Source organism: Ambystoma mexicanum, chromosome 8 (genome assembly GCF_040938575.1).
Source record: "Ambystoma mexicanum isolate Mex_15411 chromosome 8, UKY_AmexF1_1, whole genome shotgun sequence".
In the NCBI taxonomy this organism is placed as follows: domain Eukaryota; kingdom Metazoa; phylum Chordata; class Amphibia; order Caudata; family Ambystomatidae; genus Ambystoma; species Ambystoma mexicanum.
Genome location: NC_090929.1, coordinates 3,282,372 through 3,298,225, shown reverse-complemented (window position 1 = coordinate 3,298,225; position 15,854 = coordinate 3,282,372). Strand labels below are relative to the sequence as shown.

General features: G+C 52.1%; 1 protein-coding gene across 5 annotated transcripts in view; it reads left to right on the top strand.

The window, feature by feature from the left end:
• Nucleotides 1–15,034, top strand: part of SLC25A25 (solute carrier family 25 member 25) — a 102,337-nt gene extending 87,303 nt beyond the window's left edge. For all 5 annotated transcript variants that reach the window (XM_069609098.1, XM_069609097.1, XM_069609099.1 and 2 more), the window contains 4 exons: nt 22–129; nt 813–980; nt 12,287–12,437; nt 12,519–15,034. In XM_069609098.1, coding sequence (XP_069465199.1) covers nt 22–129; nt 813–980; nt 12,287–12,437; nt 12,519–12,703 — 612 coding nt within the window. In that variant the 3' untranslated portion in view covers nt 12,704–15,034. The remainder of the gene's footprint in view (nt 1–21; nt 130–812; nt 981–12,286; nt 12,438–12,518) is intronic.
• Nucleotides 15,035–15,854: the final 820 nt, after the last annotated feature.

Below are 15,854 nucleotides of genomic sequence, written 5' to 3'. Positions count from 1 at the left end.
CTAACAGATTTATTTCTGCAGATAAAGCATCTCATCGGGAGTGACCAAGAGACTCTGCGCATCCACGAGCGGTTGGTAGCTGGCTCGCTGGCTGGAGCCATTGCACAGAGCAGCATTTATCCAATGGAGGTGAGGCTTGTGTGGATGGTTGGAGTGGCTGTAGTCCGATAGTATGGCTCAATTGAGTTTGGCGTCTCAGGATATATGTGAGCACCTGGTGGCACCAGACATGAGTCCCTAGCGCGCACAGTGATCCTCCCTGCAGCCCACCTGTGACTATCATGGGGACCTTAGCCCTGACTGAAAGGCATTCTTTCTGGCTAAGTGGTTTGAATGTGAGTGCAAGGACCTGGTTAGGTGGATTTGATCCCATTTGAGTGCATGCTTCCCAGCCTCTAGTAGATTGGAGGGTTGGGGTGTGCACTGGCCGTCGATTGGAATCATCGCAGAGGGTATGCTCATGCTCCGTGATCGGGAGGAGGGGCGGGGGGAACTGTAAGAGGACATGCTGCCAGTTTGAGGATTGGAAGTATTTGTACACATACTCCGCTAGCACAATCTGCCACAGTAGTGTTATCGGGCTTAGTGGATTGTAGGTGTGGTAGATGATGTGCTCCCATGCCCAGCTGTTTGGAGTTGTGGTGGCAGGCAGGCACTGTGGATCAGAAATGTGGTTTAATGTGTCTTCCCAGCCTCTTGGATTTGTAGTAAAGGTTTCTTGTAGTATCTTATACTCGTTGCCCCACACTGTTCTGTGTTCTCCGTATGCAGGGGAGTGGCTTTGCTTGACTCCTTTATTTTCTGTACGCTAGGTTTTGAAGACGCGCATGGCTCTAAGGAAGACTGGGCAATACATGGGCTTGCTGGACTGTGGTAAGAAGATTCTGGTGAAGGAGGGAATGACTGCCTTCTACAAAGGATACGTCCCCAACATGTTGGGCATCATTCCCTATGCTGGCATTGACCTCGCCGTGTACGAGGTAAGTCATGTGCTGCTCAGATGGAACAGTTTGTGTTTCTGGGAAAAGAGGATTTCTTTCCAGCGATGCCCTCTTTGCATTAACCCATTTAATGTCTCCTCCCTTCACATCTCTAATATGTTATTTGTTATGTTATGTTATTTTGCACTTATATAGCGCCTTATATACCATTGGTATGGTCTGAAGGCGCTGGTAGGTTGAACGCCCTTGGGAACCGAAGTCCTGGTCAGTAGAGGAGTAGAGAGAGTCCAAAGGTGCGTGTGCGCACCAGGTATGTGTGCAGCTGGTGCGGAATTCCTGTGGTAGCTGCTTTCTAGCGGTAGGTGTGGTGGCTGATAGATCTGGCCGGAATTATCCAGACCGAGAGTGGCAGCGTTAGGCCTGAGGAGAACGCTTGGCTGGGGGTGTGAGACCAGCAATGTTTACTTAGAGTGATGGGGAGTGAGCGGCAGATGTTGATATGAGAACAGTTATACCGAATGGTGTCATAGTATCTCTGTGTTCTAGTTGAATGGTGGTGTAAGGACAGAGTAAGCGTGGGGTGTGGTAAGAGGTATGCATCCACACTCGGCCTCTCTCCACACTCAGCGCCTCTCCACACTCGGCCTCTCTCCACACTCAGCTGCTCTGCTCGTTCTTCCCCTCTCCACGCTCTCCGCTCTCCACGCTCTTCCGCTCTCCACGCTCTTCCGCTCTCCACGCTCTTCCGCTCTCCACGCTCTTCCGCTCTCCACGCTCTTCCGCTCTCCACGCTCTTCCGCTCTCCACGCTCTTCCGCTCTCCTCGCTCTTCCGCTCTCCTCGCTCTTCCGCTCTCCTCGCTCTTCCGCTCTCCTCGCTCTTCCGCTCTCCTCGCTCTTCCGCTCTCCTCGCTCTTCCGCTCTCCTCGCTCTTCCGCTCTCCTCGCTCTTCCGCTCTCCTCGCTCTTCCGCTCTCCTCGCTCTTCCGCTCTCCTCGCTCATCGGCCAACCGCATCAGTCCTCTACATTCGTCCACACTCATCCGCTCTCCACACTCATCGGCCAACCGCATCAGTCCTCTACATTCGTCCACACTCATCCGCTCTCCACACTCATCCGCTCTCCACACTCATCCGCCCTCCACACTCATCCGCCCTCCACACTCATCCGCCCTCCACACTCATCCGCCCTCCACACTCATCCGCCCTCCACACTCATCCGCCCTCCACACTCATCCGCCCTCCACACTCATCCGCCCTCCACACTCATCCGCCCTCCACACTCATCCGCTCTCCACACTCATCCGCCAACCGCATCAGTCCTCTACATTCGTCCACACTCATCCGCTCTCCACACTCATCAGCCAACCGCATCAGTCCTCTACATTCGTCCACACTCATCCGCCCTCCACACTCATCCGCCCTCCACACTCATCCGCCAACCGCATCAGTCCTCTACATTCGTCCACAATCTTCCCCCCTCCACACTCATCCCCCCTCCACACTCATCCGCCCTCCACACTCATCCGCCAACTGCAATAATCCTCTATACTTGTCCACATTCATCCGCTCTATACAGTCTTCCGCTCTATACAGTCTTCCGCTCTCCATACACTCATCTGCTCCATACACTCATCCGCTCTCCATACTCATCCGCTCGCCACACTCATCCGCTCTCCACACTCATCCGCTCCGCCCTCCACACTCATCGGCCAACCGCATCAGTCCTCTACATTCGTCCACCCTCATCCGCTCTCCACCCTCATCCGCTCTCCACCCTCATCCGCTCTCCACCCTCATCCGCTCTCCACCCTCATCCGCTCTCCACCCTCATCCGCTCTCCACCCTCATCCGCTCTCCACCCTCATCCGCTCTCCACCCTCATCCGCTCTCCACCCTCATCCGCTCTCCACCCTCATCCGCTCTCCACCCTCATCCGCTCTCCACCCTCATCCGCTCTCCACACTCATCCGCTCTCCACACTCATCCGCTCTCCACACTCATCCGCTCTCCACACTCATCCGCTCTCCACACTCATCGGCCCTCCACACTCATCCGCTCTCCACACTCATCGGCCCTCCACAATAATCCTCTATGCTTGTCCACATTCATCTGCTCCATACACTCATCTGCTCCATACACTCATCTGCTCTCCACACTCATCTGCTCTCCACACTCATCTGCTCTCCACACTCATCTGCTCTCCACACTCATCTGCTCTCCACACTCATCTGCTCTCCACACTCATCTGCTCTCCACACTCATCTGCTCTCCACACTCATCTGCTCTCCACACTCATCTGCTCTCCACACTCATCTGCTCTCCACACTCATCTGCTCTCCACACTCATCTGCTCTCCACACTCATCTGCTCTCCACACTCATCTGCTCTCCACACTCATCTGCTCTCCACACTCATCTGCTCTCCACACTCATCTGCTCTCCACACTCATCTGCTCTCCACACTCATCTGCTCTCCACACTCATCTGCTCTCCACACTCATCTGCTCTCCACACTCATCTGCTCTCCACACTCATCTGCTCTCCACACTCATCTGCTCTCCACACTCATCTGCTCTCCACACTCATCTGCTCTCCACACTCATCTGCTCTCCACACTCATCTGCTCTCCACACTCATCTGCTCTCCACACTCATCTGCTCTCCACACTCATCTGCTCTCCACACTCATCTGCTCTCCACACTCATCTGCTCTCCACACTCATCTGCTCTCCACACTCATCTGCTCTCCACACTCATCTGCTCTCCACACTCATCTGCTCTCCACACTCATCTGCTCTCCACACTCATCTGCTCTCCACACTCATCTGCTTTCCACACTCATCTGCTCTCCACACTCATCTGCTCTCCACACTCATCTGCTCTCCACACTCATCTGCTCTCCACACTCATCTGCTCTCCACACTCATCTGCTCTCCACACTCATCTGCTCTCCACACTCATCTGCTCTCCACAATCATCTGCTCTCCACAATCATCTGCTCTCCACAATCATCTGCTCTCCACAATCATCTGCTCTCCACAATCATCTGCTCTCCACAATCATCTGCTCTCCACAATCATCTGCTCTCCACAATCATCTGCTCTCCACAATCATCTGCTCTCCACAATCATCTGCTCTCCACAATCATCTGCTCTCCACAATCATCTGCTCTCCACAATCATCTGCTCTCCACAATCATCTGCTCTCCACAATCATCTGCTCTCCACAATCATCTGCTCTCCACAATCATCTGCTCTCCACAATCATCTGCTCTCCACAATCATCTGCTCTCCACAATCATCCGCCCTCCACAATCATCCGCCAACTGCATTAATCCTCTACATTCGTTCCTACTCATCCGCTCTCGGCGCTCATCATTACATTGCTCGTTTAGTACTGTTTGTCTTTATAGTTTACATTCGAGATTGTTTAGCTGTACATTTCTTGCATCAGGTCGATTGCTGGGTCGGTGTTATTGTGATGAAGCTAGTTTGGAACCGTTTAGTCTTGGGGGAAGAGCCAGGTTTTCAGTAGTTTGCGGAAGGCCGTTAAGTCTTCAGTTAGGCGGATGTGGGATGGGAGCGAGTTCCATAGGGTTGGGGCCAGGGCTGAGAATGATGATCCGCCTAACCTGATTGAGTTTGTCTTAGGAATTACTAGGAGGCCGGCTGAGCTTGATCTTGGGGTGCGAGTGGGGTGGTAAGGTATTAGCTTGTCTTGAAGATATTGAGGTCCAGTTTTATGCAGTGCTCAATGGGAGAGGCATAAAGTTTTGAAGGCCACCCTACGGGCTACTGGAAGCCAGTGCAGTGTCTTAAGGGCTGGGGATACGTGGTCTCTTGGACCGAGCGCAAGTAGCATTTTGGCTGCCGCGTTTTGTGCTCTTTGGAGTTTATTTAGTTGGTAGGTATGAATTCTGAGGTATAGGGGGTTTCCATAGTCGAGTCTTGATATGACGATTGATTGGACTGTAGAGACTCTGTTGGGAAATGAGAGGTATGGAAAGATGCGCTTAAGGTTTTTGAGGTGGTAGTGGCAGGATTTTGAGACATTGTTGACTTGGCGCGAGAGTGTTAGGTCGGAGTCCAGGGTGCATCCAAGATTTTTCACTGTGTTGGAGGGTGTCGGTGAGTTGTCCATGGCTGGTGGCCAGGGTAGTGGGTGCGGAAGAAGGTCGGAGTTGACGCAGACCATGATTTCTGTTTTGGAGTGGTTTAAAAGGAGGTGGCTTTGGGTCATCCAGAGTTCTATGTTAAGGAGGCAGGATGCCAGGTCAGGTCGGGAGTTGGGTTTCGAGTTCTGGAGTTTTAGAATTAGTTGAGTGTCGTCAGCGTAGTTGTAACACAGGATATTGTGAGAACAAATTATTGGTGGGAGGGTGATCAGGTAGAGGTTGAACAGGAGGGCGGATAGACATGCTCCTTGGGGGACTCCCGTGTTGACTGGTCGGGCTTGTGAGGTGAAGCTGGAGAGTGTTGTTATTTGGTGCCTATCTTTGAGGAATGAAGCAATCCATTTAAGGGCGGTTCCACAAATTCCTAGGGAGTGGAGGTGGTCTAGGAGGATTGAGTGATCGTGTCAAAGGCGGCCGATAGGTCGAGGAGGATTAGTGCGGCGCATCCCGCGGAGTCTGCTGTCATTTTAAGGTCATCCCAGATCGAGGTTAGGGTGGTTTCAGTTCCGTGACGTGATCTGAAGCCTGATTGGGCGGGGTCTAGAAGGTTGTTGGTTTCGACAAAGGCATTTAGTTGGGAGTAGGCGATTCGGTCAATGAGTTTGGCAAGGAACCTGGTGTTTGAGATTGGGCGGTAGTTTTTGGGCTCGAGAGGGTCGAGCGAAGGTTTTTTAATTAGAGGTTTGACGTGCACTATTTTGAATGCGTCGGGAAAGATACCGGAGGAGAGGGAGGAATTTATGATAGATCTTGCGTGTTCGCCTGCGCAGGTGGAAGCAAAAACTTCTTTAAGGGTTGTGGCAGGGCAAGGGTCCAGTGGTGATCCAGATGGTTTGCAAGCAGATAGAAGTTTGAGAAATTGTTCTGGTGATATTGGACTAAAGGATTCAAACGTTGGTTGCGTAGAGGACGCGGGTGAAGGTTTGGCCGGTATGGGCAGAGGGTTGCCTGGAGGCTGTAGTAGAGCCAGTTTGGTATTTAGAGTTTTTGTTCTTTCAATAGCCGTGTTGTAAAAGTGGAGGGAGAGTGAGTCGCAGAGTGATTGTGAGGGGGTCGGGACAGTTGTATTACAAGCTGGATTGGTGAATTCTGAGATGATTTGTGGAGTTCTTTGCTTGGGTTTTTGCAGTTTAGGTTTCGGGAGTTGTAGTGGGCTTTTTTTGCTTTCCGAATTTCGGCCTGGTATTGATATAGGTGTTGGGCCAAAGTGGTCCTGTTTCTCCCATTTGTGTTCTAGGTATTTGTAAATTCGTTTAGTGATCTTCAACTCAGGGGTGAACCATCTGGGGAAAGGGCCACGGCGGGTTGATGGTTTACACGGGGGCGGGGAGGTGAGTCGCAGAAGAGATGTATTGAGCCAATAGTCAAAGGCCTCAAGGGATAGTTGGTTATTGGGACGGCAGGTGGGTGGTGGAGATTGGAGGAGTGCCTCGGCTAGGTCCGGGGTGATCATTAGTTTTTTCCAGCATTTGCGTAAATTCGGAGGTTCGGATGCGAGTACGGGAAGGGGGTTGGGTGAGTGGATGGCGAACGAGAGTATGAAGTGATCGGACCAGATGACTGGGGTGGGGGGCTTTAAATGAATCAGGGTGTTGGAGCTAAAGATGGCATCTAGAGTGTGTCCTTTGTAGTGGGTCGGCCGTTTATGTGGGGTTGAAGATTAATTGCATCTAAACCGTCAACCAGGGAGTGTGTCATAGGGTTGGTGGGGATGTCGAGCCATATGTTGAAGTCACCAAGGAGGGTGAGGTTGGGATGGTTTAGTTGGAGAGTGGCGATGGAATCGCAAAGGTTGTTTGCGAATTGTCTATCGTAGCCAGGGGGCCTGTAGATTATTAGGAAGCTGTGTGAGAGCGATGGGGAGAGGGAAAGTTTAACGAGGAGAGATCCGCAGGTTGGGATGGAGGGTTGGTTGTCTATGATTGAGGCGCGGAAGAGAGATTTGAAGACGAATGCTACCCCACCTCCTCTGGACGGACGGTTCAGTGGGAAGAGGGAGTAGTCAGGGGGAAAGGCTTCACTAGCGATTGGGCCAAAGTCATTGGAGAACCAGGTTTCAGTGATGAAAACTAGGTCAGGTTTGGCAGAGGTGAGGAGGTCATAGATGGAATGTCTGTTTTTTGCTACGGAACGGGCGTTAAATAGGATACAGTTCACATCGGCAGGCAAGGTAGGTCTCGGTGCTGGAGCGGGTTGAAGCGGTGGCGGAGGGAGTGGAACGGGGGGGGGTAAGGTGAGTGATGCTAGAAGGGAATAGTAGGCGGGCGGAAACATTGGCAGGTTTCGGGCGGGGCTGGGTGTGATGGGATGATCGGGTTTGGGTTGGGGGATTTGAGGGAGAGGTGTGGGCGGCTGGGAGTTTCCGTTGCAGTTGGGAGAGGGAGAGGGGTTTCAGAAAGGGGGCGGCCATGGGGGAAGGCGGAGATTGCGGGAGAGAGGTGGTGGGTAGAGACAGGGGAGGCGAGGAGTGCTGAGAGATTGAGGAGGACCAGGAGCGTTTCCTCTTTAGATTCTTTGCTGCGACTGGTGTGTGGGAGAGGGTAGGGGGGTCAGAGGGAGAGAGGGAAGCAGCTTCGGTTCGTGCCAGGGCTAGGCGCGCAGTTTTTAGGGAGGGGAAAGAGTGCGGTCGGGGGGGGAAGGTGGTAGGGGTATGAGGGCAAGGCTGTGGGTGGGTGATTTCGGGGTGGGGTGTGACAGGTCTGATAGTGAGGGGAGGGAGGTATGGGCAATGCTGGCGGGTCAGTGGTGGGGTTCAGGGGATGAATGGTCCTAGGGTGAGTGACTCGCCATCGTGCTCCTCTGGCTTGGTGTTTGGAGAGGGGAGTGGAAGCAAGTGTGGAGGAGGGTGGGGTGATTTGGGACGGAGGGGGCGGGAGTGAAGGCAGGTCGGAGAGTGTTGGGTGGTCCACGGGGCTCGTTTCTGAGAGACTCTGATGGGGTGGGTGCGCTCATGATTGGTGTGGACTTTTAGGTTGATTTTAGGAGCGTTTCCTGATTGTAGTTATAGGATCGGGGTGTCACGCCTTTAGGCACACTTCTAGGTTCAACAGGTCAGAGACGAAATTAGACTATTTGAAGCTCTCTAGATGCAATTTGCCGGCAGAGATGATATAAGTTTAGTAGGTTACCTTTCTGAGTTCACCTGTATTCGGTCAGTTTCTAGATTTAATTTACATAGAGAGGGTGTTAGATTATTAGTCACCGTTTTAGATTCTACATTACACAGCTAAGCTGTTAGTTATCTTAAAGGAATTGAGCAGGTGGAAGTACTTCTTCCAATTCACCTTTATACAGGGGAGGGTATTAGGTATGCATCTAAATCAACTTTGTATCAGAATCTTAGTTGCCGTCTAGATTCTACATTACACAGCTATACTGTTAGTTATATTAATGTATTGTATATTCCTAATGTAAATGCGGTTAGGAATATTCTAAATTCAGCTTTCTCAGAGTGGCTATTGGTCACAACATCTAAATGCATTTGGGTACACTTCTAAGTTAAACTTTCTCAGAGAGGCTATTGGGTGCAATTTTTAAATGCAATTGGGCACATATCAAATTCCAACTTTCTCAGAGAGGCTATTGGTCACAGCTTGTAACTGCAATTGGGCACACTTCAAATGCAATTGGGTACACTTCTGAATTCAACTTTTCTCAGAGAGGCTAATGGGTGCAATTTCTAGAATGCAATTGGGAGTAACTTATAATGCAATTGGGTACACTTCAAAGTCCAACTTTCTCAGAGAGGCTATCGGGCACAACTTCTAAATGCAATTGGGAACACTTCTTGATTCAACTTTCTCAGAGAGGCTATTTGGCGCAACTTCTAAATGCAATTGGGAACACTTCTAGATTCAACTTTTCTCAGAGAGGCTATTGGGCGCAACTTCTAAATGCAATTGGGAACACTTCTAGATTCAACTTTTCTCAGAGAGGCTATTGGGCGCAACTTCTAAATGCAATTGGGTATACTTCAATGCAAATGGTCACAGCTTCTAAATGCAATTGGGTACACTTCTAAATGCAATTGGGAACACTTCTAGATTCAACTTTTCTCAGAGAGGCTATTGGCCGCAACTTCTAAAAACAATTGGGTACACTTCTAAATGTAATTGGGTACACTTCTAAATGTAATTGGGTACACTTCTAAATGCAATTGGGTACACTTCTAAATGCAATTGGTTACACTTCTAAATGCAATTGGGTACACTTCTAAATTCAACTTTTATCAGAGATTGGGTGCATATTTAAATCTACTCATACATGTATAGATTAGAGTTTCCAAGTGCAAATATGCTACAGCTATGACTGGTTTACAGTGGTAATGCTTTGTTAGATGCGTGGTTGGGTAGTATGGCGTGTAGTGATTGCCTCAGGCCCTGCCCTTCCCACACTTACGCCTCAGCATTTGCTCTACTCCCTCCTGCACGTTTCATTTCTGGGACAAATCAGCAAGCTTGTATTGTACCAACTCTGGCCACTCTGCCTGGGACAGTGAACAGGGTTTATCCTTACTGGAAGTGTTCTCCCTATGTGCCCTTGTTGGTCATCAGATGACAAGCGTGCCCGTTGGGTCTCAAGATTATTTAGAAACCAAGCCTCACTTTAGGAAACCAGGCATAACATGTCTGGACCCTCTAGCCTGGACGTGCTACGCCTGTGCTTGGGGACTAGACTTTGCATCCTGAGGAGTAGAGCATAGAACCAGTCCCAGACCCTTGTGTGTCAGAGCGTTGCCAACAGTTTTTTTAACTAAATTTGAATTGATTCATTGCATTATCTTAATTATTTCTTCCACACTCTTCTCTTTAGCTCGATAGTCTTCCTCCTGTCATTTACTACTCTGCTCTGACTCTCCCTAGCTCATCACAGAACCTCTGCCTTTTTCTTCTTGGAATGTTCTCCTGTCTAGCTCTGCACAGCACTCCCCCGGCCCCTCTTTTCCTTCAGCATGGAACTCCTTCATGCCCGCGGAACTCCCCTCTCCTGCCTGTGGGGCGGAACTCCCCGCTCCTGCCTGTGGGGCGGAACTCCCCGCTCCTGCCTGTGGGGCGGAACTCCCCGCTCCTGCCTGTGGGGCGGAACTCCCCGCTCCTGCCTTCCCGGCTCCGGACCTCCCCGCTCCTGCCTTCCCGGCTCCGGACCTCCCCGCTCCTGCCTTCCCGGCTCCGGACCTCCCCGCTCCTGCCTTCCCGGCTCCGGACCTCCCCGCTCCTGCCTTCCCGGCTCCGGACCTCCCCGCTCCTGCCTTCCCGGCTCCGGACCTCCCCGCCGCTCCTGCCTTCCCGCGCAGGACTCCTCCCCGCTCCTGCCTTCCCGGCTCCGGACCTCCCCGCTCCTGCCTTCCCGGCTCCGGACCTCCCCGCTCCTGCCTTCCCGGCTCCGGACCTCCCCGCTCCTGCCTTCCCGGCTCTGGACCTCCCCGCTCCTGCCTTCCCGGCTCCGGACCTCCCCGCTCCTGCCTTCCCGGCTCCGGACCTCCCCGCTCCTGCCTTCCCGGCTCCGGACCTCCCCGCTCCTGCCTTCCCGGCTCCGGACCTCCCCGCTCCTGCCTTCCCGGCTCCGGACCTCCCCGCTCCTGCCTTCCCGGCTCCGGACCTCCCCGCTCCTGCCTTCCCGGCCCCGGACCTCCCCGCTCCTGCCTTCCCGGCCCCGGACCTTCCCGCTCCTGCCTTCCCGGCTCCGGACCTCCCCGCTCCTGCCTTCCCGGCTCCGGACCTCCCCGCTCCTGCCTTCCCGGCTCCGGACCTCCCCGCTCCTGCCTTCCCGGCTCCGGACCTCCCCGCTCCTGCCTTCCCGGCTCCGGACCTCCCCGCTCCTGCCTTCCCGGCTCCGGACCTCCCCGCTCCTGCCTTCCCGGCTCCGGACCTCCCCGCTCCTGCCTTCCCGGCTCCGGACCTCCCCGCTCCTGCCTTCCCGGCTCCGGACCTCCCCGCTCCTGCCTTCCCGGCTCCGGACCTCCCCGCTCCTGCCTTCCCGGCTCCGGACCTCCCCGGCTCTGGACCTCCCCGGCTCTGGACCTCCCCGGCTCTGGACCTCCCCGGCCCGGACCTCCCTGGCTCCTGCCTTCCCCGCTCCTGCCTTCCCCGCTCCGGACCTCCCCGCTCCTGCCTTCCCCGCTCCTGCCTTCCCCGCTCCTGCCTTCCCCGCTCCTGCCTTCCCCGCTCCGGACCTCCCCGCTCCGGACCTCCCCGCTCCGGACCTCCCCGCTCCGGACCTCCCCGCTCCGGACCTCCCCGCTCCGGACCTCCCCGCTCCGGACCTCCCCGCTCCGGACCTCCCCGCTGGTCGAAACGCCTGCCTCCTCCCTGGAACTCCTCTCGCATGCCCTCCCTGTCCTTGAGCTCTGTGCGAAACGCCTCCCTCGTGTCCTATTCAATGCTGCACTTTGGTCATGACGACTCCCAAGTTCTAAGGTCGGTAGATGATGTTGGCTTCCCAAATCTTAGCAAGTTGGCTAATCCTTGGCTTCTGGGCTCACCCGGTGGTAGCAGTGGTTGAGTGATCAAGGCTAGCTCTTGGAAGTAAAACGGGGGGTGGCGGGGAGCAACAATACATGGTAACACAGTATTACTTTGACTAAGGGAATGTTCTCAAGTTTACGGCGGTAGGAAGTGATTGCCTTCACAGTTGGCACCTCAAATAATGGAGAGCATTCGTCTTTGCTATATATCTTATAGTCAACTGCAAGGTTGATTGTCCGTTGGGTCCTTGAGCCCTCTTTTCTTTAGCCTGTGGCTTAGTTAACCATGGGAAGTAGTGGAGGAGACGGATGGCTTGGTTTGGTGTAGTTCGCTCCATGCCTACAGCAACATTTAAAAAGTGCTGCAGAAAGTCTAAACTGCATTTGACCTTGAAGGCATTCCTAATGGAGCAGCGGGTTTTCAGGCAGGTGGTGGCAGAGATAGTGGCCTGGAAATGGCCCTTGTGTCTTTTGTTTTGCGGTAATGTCACTACCACTGAAGGCAATATCCATTAAGTTGGTAGCCATTGAAGGCAAATCCTGGGGATTAAATAATTCATGTCTACAAGATTGAGGAGTCGTGCTAAACTCGGAGCTCTAAGCACTGCCTGGGCCTGCTTAATCTGACCTGTTATGCCACTTGTATGTCACCCATGACCCTTTCTGTCACTGGTTTACTTAAGCCTCTTGATCTCCTTTTGTTTCTTTAGACGCTGAAAAATGCCTGGCTGCAGCGATTCGCAGTGAACAGCGCTGACCCTGGAGTCTTTGTTCTGTTGGCCTGTGGGACCATCTCCAGTACCTGTGGACAGCTGGCTAGCTACCCTCTGGCTCTAGTGAGGACACGCATGCAGGCCCAAGGTTAGACTCCGGGCCACCCGATAGCAAGACAGAAGCCTGCTGTTTTATTTTCTGTCCTCTAACCCTGTGTTTCCATTGCAGCTTCAATTGAGGGAGCGCCCCAAGTCAGCATGAGTGGACTCTTCAAGCACATCTTGAAAACAGAGGGAGCCTTCGGGCTCTACCGTGGCTTGGCTCCAAACTTCATGAAGGTGATCCCTGCGGTCAGCATCAGCTATGTAGTGTACGAGAACTTAAAGATCTCCCTAGGGGTGCAGTCCCGGTGAGGGCACCGATCCGCTCTCATAGCTTTGGGCAAAGCCCATGGTGTAGCAGCTTCTCATTCTGTGAATGCATTGAGTCGACTATACCTGACACGTACCTCGAGCAAGGAGGCAGAGGGGGCTCCTCGCTCCCCTGTGAATCTACAGGGACTGCACTTCCGCTGGCTCTTCCAGCACCATGGCCTCTTGCCTGGAATGACCCCCGAAGAGATGGTGCAGCCGGATTCCCTACGGATATTTATTGCCAATGTTTACATTTATTATCGTATGTTTTAGAATGTATTCATGTTCAACTTTCATGAAAGCTGCAAGGAGAGACCCGCCGCGGACGCTGAATGTTCTCTTGTGCCTGCGTGCCCAGTGAAATATGGGAAACCTGTGAAAAGGGCGGGGGGTCTACACTTAAGCCCCCTGGGAAATTCATACATTGAGCTTGCAGAAAAATGGGTCCTCCCTGACTGACTTCTGGTGATGTAGTGTGTAAAGTGCACCAAGAATGGATGAAGGAAGCATTGTGAAACCTGTGGGGCTTGCGAGTCTGTGTATGTGGGGGAGGCGGGGGTGCGATTATACCTTTCATTTTGTGGAAAGAACATTGATTGATTTTCTGAGTGACCACACAGTGTTGTATTTATTTTCTGTGACATTTCCGACATGTAATTCTGAGGGCATCATGCTTGGAGGCTGCTATTAGAATGTGCACCTGAGTGCGGGCGGCTCCAGATGGACTGTGAATGCTTCCTGTCTGCATATGTGGGGTGGGCAGGACCGTTAGTCCTCTGCCCAATTTTGGTCCTCTCAATAGTTTCAAGCCCTCTCCTTCATACACCAATGTAGGCGTGTGTACAGTGTGGAGGCATGTACACAATCTGTACGTTGTGGGTATTTAACAGTGTAAGATTGCCCTCTGTGGGTATCAATCCCAACTTCACACACATTGTTCCCACAATAGGTTTTCATGATTATTTAATTCAGAATTGCTGTTTTTATTGCTCTGGTTTCAGAAAGAATACTGAATATTTGATTGCTGAATAGCTGCCATGTGAAATCATGACACATGTATTTGCCTTATGTGATCTGGAAACTGTCCTCCACTTGTGACATCCTGTATTTACAGCTACTGTGCCAAGTCACTGGCCGGAAGAACAGCTGTACCCCATCTTTACTGCCTGGAGAAACAGGCCGTAACCTATCCTTTCTGCCGGACACACTGGCCTTGTCCCTTCCCGTGGACCCAATCCCTGGCCATGCCCCATCAGGTGACCTGGGTGCACAGGCCATATGCCCTACCTTGCGCCCTGCCGGTCTTGTGTCCCGTCAAATGCTGTGCCGTTGTGGCGGGTTATTCCGTGGGGGGGATGTTTGTGTTTTGCTCCTCGTGAACCCCTCTTGACCAAGGTATGTGACATGTTTGTGTGCTTGGGGGATGGTGCGTCTGGTTCAAGGAGAATGTGTCTCTTGCAATGAATGTCAATCGTTTCCATTTATTCTCAAGGGCTCGACCCACATTCCGTTCAAGCAGCTCTAGGTTTTACTGAGTATTTATTTTGTATTTATTTTGAATAATTTCATGTTCTTTTTAGAGTCATGTCTTGTTTCCTAATATGACTGACACTTTTTATTTTCGGAAGCTGGAGGAACAAGTTTGCCACGGATGCTGTGTTGGGGTGCCATTCTAGGTGTGTTCTTTGCATCCACCGGAGGGTACCCTGTCTCAAGCGTTGCTGTGCGGTGGGTAGCAGTTTCCTGTAAGACATTTGCAGTCAGGAAATGTTGTTCCGTTTGTAAATACTTCCTTGAAGGAAGTGGCTTTCAGTGGGATTGTGGCCTTGACTTTAAGGGCGTGTAGAAGGCTGCATTGGTGCAGCTGCTTTGCTGAAGGAAGGGAAATTCTCAGGGACGCAGGAAGCAGCCGCCACCTCCTGTGTCTGAATGCAGGGGGAACATTTGCACTTTAATTGTTCCATATCTGTTGGAGGCTGTAGAATTGAGGTCTACTACTTCCTGCACTGGACCGAGTCCCTGTGGGTCCTAGATGTCAGCCTTGAATTTCCTATCGGTGTCACTGGATTTTCTGGTTCTTTGGTTCTGTCCAAAGTCCTAAATGTGTTGTGGCTCCAGGACTGTCTCTCCTGGGAGTGTTTGAACTTAAAATGTCTTGCGCCCAACCAGGTGTAAACCTGCTCAAACCATTGTTGCCCAATTACAGGGGTATTTGTGGACTGCAGCGATGAAACAATGCAAAACATAACCTGCCTGTTACTTTACCTTCAAGCTGCAAAACCAAACCATGTGATCTTGGCATAGAACTGTATTAAATAACTTTAACAAATGCGTACATTGTGCGTGTATTTTTATGAATCCTGGAAGCAGAATCCTCTGATCATCTGCCAATGTGAGGTTGCTAGGCCTGGGGCACACGGCTGTATCCGGGGAGTAAATGAGTAAACTTAGGAGGGACTAAAGTTCTTCTAGAAGGCAGATGTGGAGAGAAACCATAACAAATTTACCAAAGCTGACCATAGTAATGAATGAATGGTATTTTATTTTCTGATGATTGTATCTGCTTAGATTCAAATGCTGTGCACATGGTCTGACATCCAGTGGTAACTGCGGAGTATTGCATCTTGTCTTTCGGGGACCAAAAGGGGAAGTCGGCATAGGCGTGTCTGTAGCACTATCCCTATCGTGGCGTGTAGTGTTCCCAAAATCCCTCACACGCTGAGGTCCCTCAGATTGTTTTTTCTGCCCAGATAACTGGTTACCCTATAGCAGAGCTCTTACTTAAGAGACATTGTTTAATATCCTAACTGACATGTCGGTTATTCCCCCCCCCCCCCTTAAGTCATTTCGACGCCAAGAACAACTTCGACGAAACTACGGGGGGACTTGTCTACGGCGGTGGTGTTCGGTGCCTACGATCCGGCGGCTGAAGCATCCACGTGGCCGGGCCTTCTGGCCGGCCTGTACAGTAGGGAGAGTGGGGTCGGGGTGGCCATATTTCCGGTATGTCTTTCCTTTTTCTCCCTCTTTACCCTATAGCTCTGGTCATCTTCCCCTTTGGCTATGGAAAGGACTCCTTTTAGGTTATGTCCTAAGTGTAGGACTAGATGCCCTTGGAAGGACGAACACAGGACCTACAACTCCTGTCTCC